Here is a 19,362-nt window from a genome sequence, read left to right on the forward strand (position 1 = left end):
CACCCAATCTAACAAAATATTTTCATGCAGCCACCACACTAGCTTTTGTGTAACCTTGGAGAACAGCAAACTCTTTTCCTCACTAATCCCTACCCAAAGTGAGGAAGTTACTGACTGCCACCCCCTTCCCCCCCCCCCAGACACAAGTCACAACAAATATAGAAACTAACTCATGTTAACATTTTCTTGGCATTTGGTTTGTTCTCTATTTATTCAGAGCTACAGCACTGAATATGCCCTTCGAGTTGCACCACCTAGCAACCCCAATTTAATTCTTGCCTGTTCACCGTCAGAAAATGTGTTAAAGAACCACATGGGAAAGTAAACTTACCTTCTACCCAGACATAAACAGCTGCAGCAATAGCAAAGATTAGAAGGAAAAGGATGAAGATAAAGGTCTCCAGATTGTTGGCAGTAACTCGTTTGACTCCAAATAAGATTGTCCGCAGCAATTTTCCCTGGGAATTTCAAAGAAACCAAAGTTAAACTCATACTTTAGGTTTTTTTTCTCTCACTCTCTTCCAGTTTGCAAATGTAATATAGCTGTACTTTACTTTCTAGTTTACTCCACGGATGACTATTATAGACTCAATTTTGCAAGACTACATGGTGGCTTTCTAGTAACTTCATGACAAAAATAATGGTAGAGGAAGGGGACAGACAGGAAAAGACAAGACAAACTAACAACCTGGAAAAGATGCATAAAAGGTGTAATCAGGTCAGATCAAGCTATGAAGTGAGAAGTTCAAGCACTTCCATTTAAACATCTTATGTTAAGATAATCTCCCAAATACACATATAATTTAACTGTTTGATACTATCAATCTTATGTAGAAATCTTAAATGTTTTTATAAAAATATATTAGGTAATAAAAATATTTAATAAACAAATTAAAAATTCACATCAATTCATTTTATAACCATCAAAATAAATAAGTGCCTGCCACTTTGGTGACTACAAGATGGAACTTCAACAATAGATTTCTAACAACAGATCAAAGTAAATTATTAGAGTACATATGTCACCATATACAATGCAGAGATTTGTTTTCTTGCGAGTATACACGGTAAATCCAAGAAACAACAGAATCAATGAAAGGCCGCACCCAACTGGGAAGACAAACAACCGGACAAATGGTAAAAATACAAAATAAATAAGCAAGCAAGAATAAATATCAAGATGGAGTCACAGGTAGATAGGTCATAAAGAACTCCTGGCACAATGTCCTTCATAAAAGGAGGAATGAGTACAGGAGTAGTACAGGATGAGGCTTAATGGTGAGGCTTAATTTAGACTGTGTGCAGTTCTGGTCACCTACTAGATATCTATTAGATTGAAAAATTACAGAAAACTTACAAGACTCCTGCCATTACTTCAGGACCAAAGTTACAATGAAAGGCTGTACAAGTTAGGACTTTATTCTGTAGAGCGTAGGAGAGCGAGGGGAGATTTGATTGTGAGGCGTAGAGATAGGGAAAATGTAAACAGGATATTTCCACTAAGGTTGGGTAAGACTACAACTATAGGTCATAGGGTAAGGGTGAAAGGTAAAATGGTTAAAGGAAACAGGGGAACTGCTTCACAAGAGGGTGTAGAGAGTGTGGAACAAGTCATCAACAGAAGTAGTGAATGTGGATTTGATTTAAATATTTAATTTGGATAGGTAATGGATGGGAGGAGTGTGGAGGAGCTATTGTGCAGGTGCAGGTCAATGGGACGAGGTAGATTAATAGTTCAGCATGGACTAGATAGGGCGAAGGGTCTGTTCTATCAGTAAGCTGATTAATCATTTTTCACCTCATACTATCAGTGTTTAAACAGACTGCATGTTTCACACAGATTATTCTACTCACCTGAGAAGTATTAAATCCAGTCCTCAGGACATAGGCAGCACACCCGTTATCCACAGCTGGGGAAGTAATTAATAAAAGCAATGCTAGTGGATAGCCAAAAAACAAAATGCCATTTGCTAAGCAAGCACAAAAGCTAGTGTACACATTTATGTACAGTCAGTACTAAACAAAACCCTGAGTATAAAAGTGCTACATAATGTTACAGCTCTTCAAATACCAAATTGGTGATATGGTAGAGAGTGTAGAAGATTGCCCAAGGTTTCAGCAGGATTTAAAATCAATTGGGAAAATGGGCCAATGAATGGCAGATGGAATTTAACTCAGCCAAATGCAAAGTGATGCATTATGGATAGATAAAGTAGGGCAGGACTTACACCGGACCTGGGAACATTGTCGAACAAGAAGTACATAGCTCTTGGGAAGAGGCAACACAGGGCAGTGAAGATAGCAATTGGCATACTGGCCTTCACTGACCAGGGTACTGAATACAAGACTTGGGGCATCATGTTCCAGTTGCAAAGATTGCGCCTGGAGTGATGCATGCAGTGCTGGTCACCATGCTATAGGAAGAATGAAACTACAGAGTGCAGGAAAGGAAGTTGCCAGGATCGGAAGGCTTGTACTATAAGCAGAGACTGGATAGGCTGGGACTGTTTTCCCTAGAGTGAAAGAAGCTGGAAAATCTGAGGGTGACAAAATCATGAGGCATAGATAAGGCGCATGGTGACAGTCTTTCTTTCCACCCTCTCCACCCTCCCCCACACACGGGGATCTGGACTGGAGAACAGCAACAAGGTGAGAGACAGGAAGAGTTATAGGATCAGAGGGGCATGTTTTTCCACACAAGGTTGGTGATATATGGAATATGCTGCCAGTGGAAAGGGTAAAGGCAAGTACAATTACTACATTTTAAAGACACTTGGACGGGTACATAGAAGTTTTCAGGGATTTATACTAAATAAGACTACCACAGGAAGTTGTGTTGGCATGTGGCCAAGTGGTTAAGGTGTTCGTCTCGTGATCTGAAGGTTGCTAGTTCGAGCCTTGGCTGAGGCTACATGTGTCCTTGAGCAAGGCACTTAACCACACATTGCTCTGCGATGACACCGGTGCCAAGCTGTATGGGTCCTAATGCCCTTCCCTTGGACAACATTGGTGGCATGGAGGGGGGAGACTTGCAGCTTGGGCAACTACCGGTCTTCCATTAAATAAACCTTACCCAGGCTTTCCAAGGTGCAAATCCATGATCTATCGAGACTAACGGAGGCCTACTACTACCACAGGAAAGCACCTTAGTCAACACAGAAAAGTTGGGCTGCAGAGCTGATAACACTAACAGAATATCAGCGCTATACATGCCCCTTTATATTGTTTTGAACAGTTAATTTGTCAAATTCATAAACATTGAAAGGTAGACAAGCTAGCAGACTTTCTGTGAAAACTGACAAGTTCTTTGCCAATGCCACCATATCCTGATTCAGTTGAATAAATTACATCAACAGAAGTATATATCATAACGCTGATAAAATAGATCAACTGAAGGCAAATGGTCCTTGAAATCATTAAAATTTGATCATGTTATACAGAGCAGCTAATGTTTGTTCTGGTTTGGTGATCAAGATTAACTGACCAAAGTGTGGATTTTTAAAAACACAAGAAAACTTACAGGTGCTGGAAATCCAGAGCAAAACAAAATGCTGGAGGAACTCAGCAGATCAAACAGCATATATGGAAAGGAATAAACAGTCGACATTTTGGGTCGAGACCTTTCATCAGAATTGAAAGGAAACAGAAGTCGAGTAAGGTGTGGGGATGAGAGGAAGTAGTACAAGGTGGTAGATGATAGTTGAAACTGAGAGGGGGGGGAAGAGAGTGAAGTAAAGAGTTGTAGAAGGGGGAGTTTAATGGGAGACAACAGAAGACCATGGAAGAAAGGGAAAGGGGTGTTGCACCAGAGGGAGGTAATGGGCAGGTCAGAGGAGGAGACAGGAACAGGGCATGGTGAGGCTCGAGAAATCAATGTTCATGCCATCAGGTTGCAGGCTACCCAGACTGAATACAAGGTATTGCTCCTCCAACCTGAGTGTGGTCTCATCGTGGCAGTAGAGGCAGCCATGAACTGACATGACCCACGACCTTCTTACTGACTTCCCTTTTCCTTTCAGTCCTGGTGAAGGATCTCAGCCCAAAATGACAACTGTTTATTCTTTTCCACAGATGTTGTCTGGCCTGCTGAATTCCTCTGATATCTTGTGTTTTGCTGTGGACTTTTAAACATTGCTTCCAATTGCCTACTTCCTCACCTATGCATGGTGCTATTATAAAGTACAGTAATAAACCAGAACTCACTTTTCTATCACGTAAGCAGTATAAATATTACCATTATGCTACTTACAGGAGAAACTGGTTTGGCAATTGTGCAGTGTCTTTTTCTTGTACTTACGTTTGAGTCCTGCACTAGATTTTTGAGGTGGAGTATGTTGAACTACTTTCGTTCCCCCAAATATTACATGCAGCTTTGAATCTGATTGCAAGTCCAGTATGTGATTTGCAGCAATATCTTCCACTGGTTCCTATGAGAGTCACCATAGCGAAAATATTACATTTTCATTTTCTGTACTTTCTATTAAGAAATTAAAGACAGTTCCTGGTGATGTACTTTTGTCAACAGGTGAACTAGAAAAAATAGTATCTCTTGCCATTGGACCAGTACCAACATGCACTTGAAAAGTTCTTATCTATGAACATACTGTTTTTTAAATATAAATAAAGGACACTTCTTGTCAATGAGAAACTGCCACGAGGTCAGCAATAATTGCCTCAAACTCCATTCTCATTCCAGCCATTTGTTACAATATACAGCTCCCCACAATTTTACTGTAGATTATAAAACATTAATAGCTTGCATTCTATACTAAATATAGGAATCAAAAAGGAGTTGAGCATGCAAGTTGTCAGACCATAAGGGAACGATGGAGAGGAGAGCAGGAAAGTGGAATTGTTCTGATAGCTGGCTGGTTCCTAGTGAGCAGAATGGCCACCTTCTGCAGTTTTAACAAGAGAAAAGTGCGGCAGATAGTTCCAGCAAGCTAGGATTCTAGCACTGCCTGTGGGGAAAAGTTCACATTCTCCCTGCGATAGCACGTTTCCTCCCACATCCCAAAGGTATGGCATCTGTTAAGTTAGTTGGTCACTATAAATTACCCATTTTGTCAGTGGTCAGTGGGCAAATTTGGGAGTGGCCATTTTGGGAGGATTGTTAATCTGAGTGGACAGGTATCAGGGAAATTAGGTGGGAATGGAATTGATGGGATCGGGCTTAATGGAATTCTTCTGGATCACAATTCATGTAGTGCCTTTCTACAATAAAAACATTGAATATTCATAGCAATATTAAAATTTAAACAGTCACAAAGAGATATTAGAATTGGTGGTCAAAACTAAATGATTTTAAGCAGCATCTTAAAAGGGAGAGACACAAATGTAGAAAGGGAAAGAATTTTTAAACAGGCTTGGGAAGCTATAATTGGGCTTCTAAAGGTGAAATGACAAATGATAAGTGTTGTCAGACCCAATATCAGTGTACTAAAAATAAGGCCAGTTTAGGGCAGCAATTTAACTTCAGCTCAAATTTAAAGATTGCAAGGTGAGAACCCATTGAAAACACTTATTAAAAAAGCCAAATCCAAGGTAACAAAAGTGCAGCTGTTGCCTTTAGTGGGTGAAGAGGCAGGGCAGAGCTGATGATGCTACCATGGAAACAAGCAGTCTGTGTTATAGATTATTAGAATGAACTTAATACAAAGTACAAAGTGCAATAGACAATTTGGGAATGCATACAGCTTTTCCCTTGTGTAGTACAAATTGTTTAAGAATGGCCAGATATGCCTGAATGAAACTGCTCAGCATGTGATTGATTACTTTAAATTAGTAAATATCAATTTCCCAACAACATAACTGGTCCAAATTAAAATTCCTCACTTCTAAACTTCTAATGATTTCCAAAAATAGCACTCTAACTCTGACACATTATGCCATTACCTTCATCTGTGGAACAGATTCCCCTGTTAGCATAGCTTCATCTACAATGCATCGCCCTCTGAGCAACAGAACATCACAGGGGACCAAATTCTCATGAGGTGAACGACCTAGTCAGAAATAATGCAATATAATTAGAAGATAGTAGCAAGCAGCAGACAACAGATTGGAAAAACCTTTGTCATGCAGTGTTTTCACAACTTCATGCTATTCCAAAGCACTTTGCTACAACTAATTACATTTTCTGAAATGTTGCACAATAGATTTAGCACAATGCCAATTTACACACAAGAACGTTCCATACAAGACTCGAGTCATATTTGTCACATCTTACTCCCAATTCATTTCCCAAACATTGAGATTTTGGTTGAGATTTCAGCATTGTCCAAGGAGCAAGGAAGCTCACTGTGGGATTGAAGAGAAGCACCCTGCGGATTATGTTTTAAATTGAAAATTCCCCAAGTCAATCCAAAAACGCCTAATTGAAGCTAAATTTCAAGTTTACTGTCATTCAACCACACACATTGTACACTGGCAGATGAGACGATTCCTCCGGACCAAGGCAAACAACACAGTACATACAACTCACACACACAGTAATATTGCCACTAATAGATTAACAATAAGGTGCATATACAAGTTAAAAAGTAAACAGTACAACACTACCAATGCTTTATACATGAGACTATATAATGAGATTCATATGTGGAGGCAGCGAGTTCAGAAGTCTAACAAGTCCATAAGACATAGGAATGGAATTAGGCCATTCAGCCCATCGAGTCTGCTCCATCATGGCTGATCCCGAATCCCACCTAACACCATACACCTGCATCCTCACCATATCCTTTGATGTCCTGACTGATCAGGAAACAATCAACTTCCACCTTAAATATACCCACAGACTTGGCCTCCTTTGTAGTCTGTGACAGAGCGTTCCACAGGTTCACTACTCTGACTAAAAAAAAATCTTTACCTCTGTTCTAAAAGGTCACCACTCAACTTTGAGGCTGTGCCCTCTAGTTCTGGATACCCCCACCATAGGAAACAACCTCTACACATCTACCCTATCGAGTCATTTCAACATTTGATAGGTTTTAATTGGGATCCCCACATATTCTTCTAAACTTCAATAAGCAGAGACACAAAGCTGTCAAAAGTTCCTCAAATGTTAACCCCTTCATTCTCAGAATCATCTTCATGAACTTCCTCTAGACTCTCTTCAAGGAGAGCACATCCTTTCTGAGATATGGGGGCCAAAACTGTTAACAATACTCCAAGTGCGATCTGACTAGTTTCTTATAAAGGCTGCATTATCTCCTTGCTTTTATATTTTGTTCCCCTTGAAATAAATGCCAACATTGCATTTGTCTTCTTTACCACCAACTCAACCTGTAAATTAACCTTCTGGGAGTCTTGCATGAGGACTCCCAAGGCCCTCTGCACCCAATAGCAATTGCGTAAATTGTTATCTTTTGCATTCTGCTTCCGAGATTTTCAGACTAACATGTGAAGCTCTGTAGAGGAAGCACAGAATATATATTTCACATTTATAATTTTTCCTTCAAATCTTTAAATCAAATATTCTTTGACAAGTCACCCAGATTTTACATAACTTAATATTTGGAATTTTTCTTGTAGTCAACAAAATTAATAAAAAACTTGCAAACTTGTGTTCTTCACTATTTCCAATATTATTTTCTAATTCTGTGTTCACTATAGCTGCTGAGATGGATGATCATGTTTGACCGATTTTTCTTTTTAACTAATTTAAATGGCACCACATACAATTACTTCAGCATTTTGTAAAAAAAAACAAGGCATGAATATTCAGCATCCTGTGCAGTAACTGGAAAAGAGAAACTAATAATATACTATTCTCCTGCCATCAGAACATAATGGTTAAACCAAACAAAACAGTAACTAACACCAATGATTTTTGGAGAGATATATTATTTATATTTAATATAAATATATTTATTTATTTATTTGTTTGTTTATTTAAACCATCAGCAAGAAACACAGGCACTGCTCCAGAAATGAATACAGTGCAATGAAGGATTCATTGTATGTTTTAAGCAGATTCATTTTCCATTTCGTGGTCTGGGGTAAGAAGCTGCTTCCCACCCTAAATTCTTGTCCTGTTGCTATGTTACCACTTGCCTAAGAATGGGGCATCAGAGGTTGTTGGATGGATGGGAGGAGTCACTAATGATGTTAAGGATCCTGCATACGTAACTTTCCTAATATCTTGGACTGGAGGGAGAGCGATAATCCTCTCAGCAGTCCTTGTGATACTTTTAGGGTCTTGCAGTCAGGTGATTTCAACTCCAATACAAGACAGTGATGCAGCCTGTCACGACACTCCTCATGGCGTGCCTGTAAAGACTGGTTACACAGAGGATGTGAGGCGGGGTGGGGAGGGGGGGGGAAGAAACTGACCTCACTCACCTCAATCTCCTCAGGAAGTGGAGACACTGCTGTACTTTTTTGACCAAAGAGGTATTTTGAGGAACTAGGTAAGATGTGTCCATTTTGTGTGCTCCCAGAAACTTTGTGCTCCTAACTCTCTCCGTAGATCATCTTGTCTTGTCCACACTGAGTTATCAAGTAGTTGTGCTCACACTATCCTAGCAGCTGCTTTATCACTCCCCTGTACACCGTCTCGTCATCATTGTTGATGAGGCCATTGACAAACTTGATGATTCGGTTTGAACTGGCTCAATGCGGTCATGTGTCAGCAAAGTAAAGAGCAGTGGACTCAGCACACAGCTCTGGGGAGTGCAGGTGCTCAGCATCATGAAGCTAGAGATATTTCTGCCAACATGAACTGACTGACCTCTGTCCAGGCATTGAGACCCAACTACAACAGTTTAGCCACCAGTTTCTGAGGTACGATTGTACTGTACTGAACATCGATCTAGTCAATAAACAGCATACAAGGCACCATTTTCCAGGTGGGACATGACAGAGCAGAGGGCAGAGGCTATCAGTGGACTTATTTGAGAGATAAGTGAACTGGAAATAGTACAAGAGACATGAAAAATGGAGGGAAAGCACAGCTCCATGATTTTTCAATGACTTGAAGCATGCTGAGGATTAAGTAGTGTACACTGGATTATATATCAGTACATTATTGGCTCCAAGCATTTAGCCACTTAACTGATACTCACTTTTCTGAATCTTCACTTCTCAATTCTTAACACTTACAACAAGCTTTCAAATTCATCTAGTCTTCACAATATCCCACAGGTTCAACTTCCATTTTAGTTATAGACTCAGCCAGCTCCATCATAAGCACTAGCCTCCCAACCATAGAGAACAGCTTCAAAAATCGGTGCCTCCAGGCGGCAACATCCATCATGAAGGATCCTTTACCATCCAGGACATTACTACCATCAGGGAGGTGGTGATACAGGAGCCTGAAAATAGTGTTTTAGGAACTGCTTCTTCCCCTCTGCCAGATTTCGAAACAGCTCTTTAACCCGTGAACATCTCACTCTCTCGTCCTCTTTTTGCACTGTGTTTCTAATTTATGGTAAATTTTTATGTATTGCACTGTACTGCTGCGCAAAAGAACAAACTTTCCAACATCTGTCAGTGATAATAAAATTGATTCTGATTTAGTTCAATCATACTTCTATGAATTAAAAGCCAGGCAACAATCAGATGGCAAACTTAAATTTTGCAGCTATCTCAAATCACTGTTGAATCAGCTTCAGAGTCAGTTGCCCAGTATGGAACAGTTAGGTGCACAATACTGTAATTTGGAATATAGATGAAAAACTAATTTTTCTTTAAAATCCCAGAACATCAACATTTCAACATTCCAATACAAGGAATGTTAAAAATGGATAAAAATGGATTTTGTGCAAAAGCTATTTAAAAACATTGTGGAACAGTACTCATCATCCACATGGTCATAATTTGCTCAAGTAGTATTGCCATATTAATAAATGACTTAAGTACTTGCCTATTGAAACAATATCACCAGGAATGAGCTCATCACTTGAAATCTGTCTCCACTTCCTGTTCCTGTAGACCTGGAGGAAACAAATAAAACTAGTGTGGATATACCAGTTAGAACAACACATATTCCTGACTATCGATCACATCAGGGAAAACCAATAGAAAATGAAGAAACCCCAGTATTCATTCAAGCACCAGAAACCAGCACAGAACACATGCAGTAAGATGGCCTAATCATAGCATGGCCATTTTTTTTTACATTTGATCAAAGTTAAATCTCTCATTTATGAATGTTGTAGCTGCAATAAAGGAAATGGAAAAGTGGGTTCAATTCAAACAATTAAGCAGCAAATAAACACATGTAAAGGAACAATAATTCAGTTGGCAAGTGTGCTGGTTTGTTTTCTCTGGAGAGGAGGCTGACAGGAATTCTGACAGAATTTATAAAATTATGAGAGGCATAAAATGTCAGAAATAAAAACACAAAATGCTGGCAGAACACAGCAGGCCAGACAGCATCTATGGGAGGAGGTAGTGACGACGTTTCAGGCCGAAACCCTTCATCAGGAGTGTTCTTTCTCCCCCAGGGTGGAATTATCAAATACTGAAAGTATAACTCAAAGGTGTGAGGGAGAAAACTTAAAGGACATTTACAAGGCAAGCGTGATTTTTAAAAAAATACATAATCAGAAGAGTGGTGGGTGCCTGGAATGTGCTGCCAAGGGAGGTGATGGAAACAGACACAATAGCAACTTTAAGATGCATTTAGACATGCAAACAGGTAGGGAATGGGGAGACACATTGCCCACATGCAGGTAGTTGGGATTAGTTAGGGATCAAGGTTAGCACAGTAAGCATAGGCCAAAGGACCTGTTCCTGTGCCGAACAGTTCTAGGTTCTATTTTTCTTGTATCCAATTTCTGTATCTTAAATTTCTGGTAACCGACAGTGAGGCAAATTGTGCACCACACGTTGCTCTTGTAGTGACACAATGACAAAATGGAGAAGTGTAGAAAGCCAGGCATCCAAGAATAACACTTAAAATAGATTTTAATAACTGCAATAAACTATCATGACTCTTCCTGGATCTCTAATTAAAAGAGAGACAACCAGTGTCATTCATGTCTTCCCCAACCTCATACTAGTTGAATACTAGACAACCTTACTTGTACAAGCTCCTACCTGGATCATGTAGGGTTTGTTGCCCATTTTCCGGATCTCGGACATGTTCCTCATTTGTTGCTGCACCAGGGAGGCTTCAAAGGCCACCAGCATGAAAAGGGTAAAGACACTGTAATACCAGTACTCATCCAAGCACCACAGACCCACACAGAACACCTGGAAAAAAGGACAGACTTACAATATACCCACCACTATGTACCCAAAATATCAGATTCATTGCTAAAAGGAGCTTAATGTGAACCCCCAGCACCACTGTATTCTGCTACCAGGCCAGGTTACATTGGAGCAGAATCCTTTATTTTCCTCACTGATTTCAAAGTCAACATGAGATGTATTTGAATAGCAGTTAGATTTTCAACCTTTATGATGGTTTTTAACATAATATTTACTTCACAAATAAGATTCAACCTTATTTTTACAGAAGATAAATTGCTGTCCGGATGAGAGAGGAAAACTGGGTTCCTCCCAAGAACTTGGACAGGTCATCTTATCTTGCTGTCTGTTCAATGTAATAAACTTGTTGGTGCAGACAAGCAGGTACCATCAAGACCTGGAATCACACAGATTAAAGTGTCACTCATAGGACCAGAATCCCTCCTGTTACAAAGCTTTAAATTGATTCCAGCTTTCCACTCATGGCTGAGAATACATCTTCCAATATGCCTAGCTTCAGCCAGGACATTTTTTCATGTATAGCCACAGACAGACTATTTCTCAATGTGCTTCAATTGCTAAGTCTCCTGCACTATAAATAACACATGTTGGAATCTTACCCCAAATGTTTCACATTAAAATTCAAACAGAACTGATAAATGGAGAATTTATCTTTGTGGCCTCCAATCCATTGTGTGTTATAACTCATCAAAATTGAAGGCGAGTAGGTGCAATCAGAGGTTGGACCTCTGCAATGTCTTTGCTAAAATGACAAGGTGCATGGAATATTCATAAAGAATTAAAGTGCCAGAGGACAGAAAGAGAATAAATAACAGTTCAGATATAGAAGGGCTCAGGGATGAAAGATAAAACAATGTAAATGAGTTTGGTGAACATGTGAATAATGAATATAGTGTGCTAAAGTGATCAGGTAACTAAGTACCACATCATTAAGGTCTACAATATATTGGCAAATACAATGACTCCAAGTAATACAGGGATTGAGTGACGGTACAAGGATGAACAGGGCAGGTGTAGGACTTGTGGCCCATCTAACCTGCTCAGCTATTCAATTATGGCTAAGCTTACACCCAGTCCACCTGCAGGAATTAGAAGGATTACTGTTATTAATGATAGAAAACTGATTGATAAACAAACTGTGGAAGATTATAACAGCATAAAGCTACAGAAACTAACAGGTCTTCAATTTTCTAATGTGCAAATTATATTCCTAAAGGGTATACAAGCACAGTTAGAAAGTATTAGTGAATGTATGAAATGATAAAATCTTTACATTTAGAGTAGTTATGGAGAACTACAAGGCAGCACCAAAGACAAAATGCAGTCCAATTTCAGTGATTTCCAAGGGCATTTAGCACCGAAGGGTTGCAATTAAAATTAGTAATCCAAGTATCGCCTAAACAATGAGGCAAAAAAGGAAAAGCACCGAACAGTAGCAATGCAAGTGAGAAAGGAAGACTACCATAAGCTATAGCACCCTCATTTCAATCTTAAAAACAAAATAGTGGTTGAAAAGTTGTCAGACAGTCTACATGGAGAGAAACACTGCCTCAGTACTTCTAGAAACCCTTTTCTTAAAAATTGCCTGTATTTTCAACTATTTGCTTTTCCATACTAACATCAGGAGGAAAAATAGCTTGCAACAATTGAGAAAAATGTGTGGAAGACATCCAAAAAAAAAAGGAATAAAGGCATATGAGAATACAGCAATATGCACAATGTGCTGGAAGAGCTCAATAGGCAGCTTCTATGGATGGGAACAGTTGACACTTTGGGCCCAGACCCTTCCTTCATCTAGTCCTGATAAAGGCTCTCGGCCCAGAATGACAACTGTTTATTTCCCATTCATAGGTGCTGCCTGACCCATTGAACTCCTCCAGCACATTGGTGTGTATTGCTGTAGATGTTAAGCCTCTGCTGTAACTTGTGATACGAGAATAATATAAAATGGGGAAGTATAATTAATAGAAAGAAAGGCCATTGTAATGTTTGAGTGATCTACATATGCTGGCTGAAGCCTCAACAACCAGAGAACAGAGATTTAAGATAATTAGCTCAATAATGAGGAATTTTTCTTTCGATGTTTCTGGTCTAGATTCTTATCAGGACTGAAGAGTACTGGATTGAAATGTTGACTGTTCATTTCCTGCCGAGGATTTTGCGTGGTCTACTGAGTTTAACTCCAGTGTTTTTGTGTTGACCCAGATCCCCAGCATCGACAGTCTCTGCCTTAGGATCTTTTTCATCTTGCAAGCAATGACCCATACTTCAGTTTGATAGATAATTAGAGATAAGGGTACAGGGAGAGATGTAAATAATCAGTGGGTGGCTTAAGACCAGGCGTGGGTACAGTGGGCTAAAGCCAAAAGACTTCCTCTCCTCAATGCTCAATTTGATGATCCTATGATGGGAGCTCAAATATCATTACTTTTCCATCTATAGCAAAGCACACAAAATACCAGAGGAACTCAGCAGGTCAGGAAGCTTCTATGGAGAGGAATAAACAGGTGATGTTTCGGGCCAAGACTTTTACGAAAGGTCTCAGCCCGAAACTTCAACTGTTTGTTCCTCTCCATAGATGCTGCCTGACATGCTGAGTCCCTTCAGCATTTTGCATACATTATGCTGGAAATCCAGAGCCTGCAGAATTTTGTGTTTATTACTTTTCCATCTGTTCTACAATGCTGGTTTATTTGGTGGACTCGATTTATGAACATACTTGGTATGAAAAAAATATGCTTAAGGACAGCTTCCCTCACTCAAATTGTAACATTTAAACCAATTTATTTTAGTACTGATGCATGATCATGCTATTGCAAAATACTCCTATTAAAGCCAAAAGTGGTAATACAACACTATTTTTAAGCAACTGTAAAGGCACCTACCTGAAAAACAAAGAAAGGAGCTGTGGCCCTCTCTTTGAAGAGTTGCATAAATTCAGGAACCACCATTTCAGCCCTGACAAACATACATATCAGAAATGAGAACAAATGCTCCATCATACTGTCAAATCTACACAGATACTTTAAGTACATGGGAGTATATGCAATGAATGATCAGTTTAGCAGGAATCACTAATATGTATTTTTAAAGAATCGTGTATTTCAAACTTTGTTCCTTCCCATTTGACCCCAAACACACCAATTCTTTAGGATGATACTAAGGAGTCTTGACAACCTAATCCAATGGCACAGACAGCAGTTGATGCTACTCTGCTTTCTTAGATCATAAACAAAGGACTATAACTTGAAAGCATGTAATGGGAATTACAATATTTCAGTAAAACTTTTCATCATTTATTTGAATGCTCCAAAACATCTATAATCACAGAATAGCAACCGATCTTGTTAAAAACTTCTGAGTTATTGTGAAAAGTGCTATCAAAAATATTGAAAGGTAGTTAATTAAAGACGCAAGGAAAAGCATGACATTTAACCATTCTAAAAATGTATACTACCTGATCCTCATCTTAGTATCCTGAAGCCATTTCTCCATGGAGGCAGATGGAGTTGCTGTTTTTATATCTAACTTGCTGAATGGTCAGGAGGCAATAGGCACAAATTCATTTTCGGCTCAAGTCAAGAAATCACTGCAAAAGTGCAACCAGCAAGTTCAAGATTTCTGAACTTGGTGGTGCTAACACCAAGGTTACCAGACCAGTGGGGAAAAGAACAGGAATGGGACTAAATAGACAGGTGCAAACACAAGCAGTGAGGAATTTGAGGACATTCTCTCAATGCTGATTACAACTTGATTTCATTAGTCTGCAACAACTGATTTAATGATACGAATCCTGCATCTGATGCAAGGTTATAATTCCAAAGATGGCTCGGTTATGAAGCCATCACTATGGAAGAATCTTTTGTGCACTAATTATAAAATTACACACAAAATACCAAAAATATAGTTATCTTTAAAAGTGGAAAAAGACTGTAGCTATTGTATAAATAAAATTATATTTCAAGTCTTCAGTACATACTTGTTTGTCCCATATTTCTTTTCAGCAGCTTTCAGTTCTGTTTCATCCTGGAATCCCTTGGCAGTGTGGTAAAACTGAAGTTGAAAATCTACTGGAAAAGCCACTGGAAGGAACTCATTTTCAACTTCATCATACCAGTATTTAATCTTCTGAAACTCAAAAGAGATGATTTTCTGATGATTCTTGTCCTGCAAAGAGATAAAATTGTTTAAGCACTGATATGTAAACTCAGATTAATAGCTACAACGAATGAAAATAAAAAAAGGCAGTCACCTCATATCCAACGAGCAACACTCAAAACGATCACCTCAACTGTATCCAAAATCAATCTCTGCCCAAAACTTTGTAGTTCACATTTCTAAAATGGTTCAATTCATCTTCGATTGAAGCCTTATTCATTTCATACCTGTCAGAAAGATATCCTTCTCCCCCCCCATTTTAAATATTTTTGTTCCACTAACATTATTTTTAATACTGAGTTCACCTTGCCTATTACTACTTCAGACTATAAACACTGCACAGCTGATGCTCCACCAAAACTTTCCACTGACCTACGCTTGCCTTCTGCTGCTGTTCTATGCACCCTTAGCTATTCAGGAATCCCATATTGAAGTGCAAACATCACTTACTATATTTAAGATTAGCTAGCACTCGGAAGAATTACATAACTAATAGATTTATGCTTCTCTATTCTGGTAGTTTACAATAAGAGGGCGAGCATTAGAAGGGTAGGCTATTATGTCTTTTACACCTGTTTCACCATTCATCAAAATCAAGGCTGTCTGCCTCGGGGCTAGTTTTCTGCACTATCACCATATACCTCAATTCCGCCAAGATCCTGAAATCTGTCTTACAAAGGACAATTAAACCTCCTTTATCTCTAAACTGGAAGTTAAGTTCACTTCCCAAGTTAAGAAATTTCTCATCTCAATGCTAAACAGCCTTTTCATCAAACTGTGTTCACTGCTGCTAGAATACATAGGGGAAGTATTGTTCCTGCATCTACACTGTCAAGTCTCTTAAGTTTTCTAAATTGCAATCAAAACTTCTCTCATTTAAACATACTATTGACCTTTCCAGTTGAGAAGTTCTCCTTTCTTGGACAAGGAGACCAAAACTGCACTTAACACCCCAAGCATAGCCTAATGCAATAGTGTTTGCCTAGTTCAATAATCAACCCTCTTGCCACAAACACTATAATACTGTCAACTCACCTAACCTCGTGCCTGAACAATGGTTTTTAATAACCTGCGATGTCATCAACTTTACCCTATGTCACCATTTGGTATGTGCACCAAAACTAACTTTACATATCCTCCTTAAACCTCTTCATATCCTCCTCCCAACTGACTATCTTGGATAGCTTTGGAATAATGAAATTTCATCCGTCCTCACCCAAACTGTTGGATAGACTCAGGAAACAGAGCTTAAGTATATTACATCACAATTTAATTTTGAATTGTGAAGAACAACAAATATTTTCAGCCACATGTACAATTAAGAATCACACACATACTTGGTCATGTTGAAGCGGCACCAACTCGGGGGACCCATTATTAGGAGTAGGAACAACCTTGGCCCAAGTTGCTTTGAAAGGATTTTGTTCCTATAGTACAAGAAATCAAAATGATTGCAGACAATGAATCTTTTTGGTTTGTTATCTGTTCCTTCTAAGCATCCAATAATTACTTTTAATCATAAATTTATTTAGAGATACAGCATGATAACAGACCCTTACAGCCCAACAAGCCCAATTACACCCATGAGATTAATGAAACTACTAACCCATGTCTCTGGATTGTGGGAGGAAACCAGGGGTTAACACATACTAACTCCTTACAGACAACGGCAGAATTGAACCTGGGTTGCTAGTGCTGTAAAAGCATTATGTTAACCACTATGTTACATCAGTGCCGAAGTTACATCACAATACTGATATCTGCTGCTTTCCTTAATATGCTGATGCAAACCTTGAAGCATTTTCCACTTCCTTCAGCAAACTACTCCCCCTTCCTCCCTCTAATACTGCTCTACACTTCCCTAAAGCTATGTCTTTTCCCCTCAAAACTCCACTCATGCCTACTTCTCCCCACCATGGTTCAATTGACCATCACCATGAACGGGATGAGATTCTGGTTCTAGGATTGATTAGCTCCATTATACACTACTTTAGCTAGTGAGCAAGCTTGCATTTGATGTTGCAACTTTACCAGATTAGTATCATGACTTTTATGCCTAGTATGAGATCTCCATCTTCAGATATGCTCTTTAACAAATCAAAGATTTACGTGCCTCACTTATAATGAAACTCACCATTGCATTCAATGTCTGTCTTCTCCCATGATCTCACCGTTAGCCTTTATCATCCAGGAGCATTATAGCACAGCAAGGTCAGATTGGTAGAGTTTGACTTTACTGAATGCAAGGCACATCCTCTGGTTCATTGTAGAGAACAAACCAACAATATCTTTGAGTTCAGCCTCCAAGCTCACAAGCATTGTTTGCTTATTGCAGCTAAGCTACTGAGGCTCAGGTGAGCTTGGTTCTGGAATATTGCTGCAGCAAGGCAAGACTTTCCATATCAGTTTGGAGATCAGATCAGTTTCTATGGATTTTTATTGGTGAAATATAACACTGCACCATGAAAGATTGACAATTGAAGTGGGCAATGATCTTCAGTGTTTTAATGAAATGAACCAAACACATTCCAACCATATTCAACCAACTGGTCCTTGCTAATACAAAGCAGAAACATATTTATAATCCAATTTTCAGCAGTGGCATTCTTATCCACACCGTGCATACACATTACCCCTTCGAAGTGAAGCAGTGATCTTCATGTCAGATGGATGCTTTGCAAGAATGTTTTGGCCATTATGGTTTCACCAAAAACAAAAATCAGAAAATACAGCACAGTAGACATTGTTTGTTCTGTCAAGTCCAGCCTGGCTCTGTGTAAGATGATGCGAAGTCTTCAACTCTACCATCCACTACACCTTACCTCTGCAAATTCTCCCATCTCCCTGCTATTTTACTACATTTTCAACACTACAATTGACTCTACTCTGCCATGGTAACAGTCTTGGCAAACTAGACTGTAAATACTCACTACATGAAATGATTTTTCCTCATGCCATTTCTGGCTATCACACCCAATTTGGTATCACAGGCCAACCTTTAATACATGACACATGAACTATATTGGATCAACTGCGAAAATCTGGCAAGTGCACTGATGGCTAATGGATCACACAGTGAATTGGTAAGACCATGCTCTCTTCTCACTGCTGCCATCAGGGAGGTGCTACAGGAGTCTTGGGTCTCACACCACCAGATTCAGAAACAGTCTTTCATCGATCAGGCTCCTGAGCCATCATGGACAACTTCACTCACCTCACCACTGATCTGATTTCATAACGTATGGACTCACTTTCAAGGACTCAACAACTCATGTTTTCAGTGTTATTTACTTTTTTGTATTTATAGTTTGCCTTCTTTTGCACATTAATCATTTGTGACTTTTGTGCAGTTTTTCCACTGATTGTATTGTATCTCTTGTTCAGCAAGAAAATGAATCTCAGGGTAGCAAAGATGACATACATGTTCTCTTTTACTCTGGGTCTCCTACACGCAAAGGCTCAATTTTTTTTTTGAGCAGGCTTTCAAGTGTGCACGTTTCCATCTTGGCAGGCCCAGTGTCATTTACACACTAAGCTGCCCAGTGTGTGCAGTGGCTAACATGACTCAGTTAATTCTGCTACTCCATTGTTGGGCTTGCTCTGCACGTGTGGAGTACGCACCCGCAACCCAATTCATTGTATATTACGTTTAAGATCCAGAAAGAATGTCAAAGGTTACAGGGTGAACACAGGAGAATATAAATGAGGGAAAATAAATCAGCATGATCCATTGGCAGAGCATACTTGCTGGGTTAATTCTGCACCCATGTTTTATGATAGCTACTTAGGCAGCTAAAGAGTATGTGTGTGTTTTTTATACGCACAAGTTTTTTTATAAATATACACACAGCTTAATTCATAGAAATTGAAATACATTTGGAAAATTATGACTGACTAAACATTATACACTGCTTAAACACTTATTGTACGCAGCCGTTTAGATTTACTTTTCAGCTGGTTTGGCACAACATTGTGGGCCGAAGGGCCTGT

The 19,362-nt window shown here is 39.2% G+C and overlaps 1 protein-coding gene across 1 annotated transcript in view; it reads right to left on the bottom strand.

The window, feature by feature from the left end:
- atp13a1 (ATPase 13A1) overlaps window positions 1–19,362 on the bottom strand; it is an 81,607-nt gene that overhangs the window by 55,232 nt on the left and 7,013 nt on the right. The window contains exons 2-10 of the mRNA XM_059992107.1: window positions 16,710–16,799; window positions 15,194–15,381; window positions 14,100–14,172; window positions 11,041–11,196; window positions 9,863–9,932; window positions 5,896–6,002; window positions 4,298–4,427; window positions 1,855–1,910; window positions 332–458 (exon numbers count right to left, since the gene is read on the bottom strand). Coding sequence (XP_059848090.1) covers window positions 332–458; window positions 1,855–1,910; window positions 4,298–4,427; window positions 5,896–6,002; window positions 9,863–9,932; window positions 11,041–11,196; window positions 14,100–14,172; window positions 15,194–15,381; window positions 16,710–16,799 — 997 coding nt within the window. The remainder of the gene's footprint in view (window positions 1–331; window positions 459–1,854; window positions 1,911–4,297; window positions 4,428–5,895; window positions 6,003–9,862; window positions 9,933–11,040; window positions 11,197–14,099; window positions 14,173–15,193; window positions 15,382–16,709; window positions 16,800–19,362) is intronic.

The sequence above is a fragment of the Hypanus sabinus genome, chromosome 16 (genome assembly GCF_030144855.1).
Source record: "Hypanus sabinus isolate sHypSab1 chromosome 16, sHypSab1.hap1, whole genome shotgun sequence".
Lineage (NCBI taxonomy): Eukaryota > Metazoa > Chordata > Chondrichthyes > Myliobatiformes > Dasyatidae > Hypanus > Hypanus sabinus.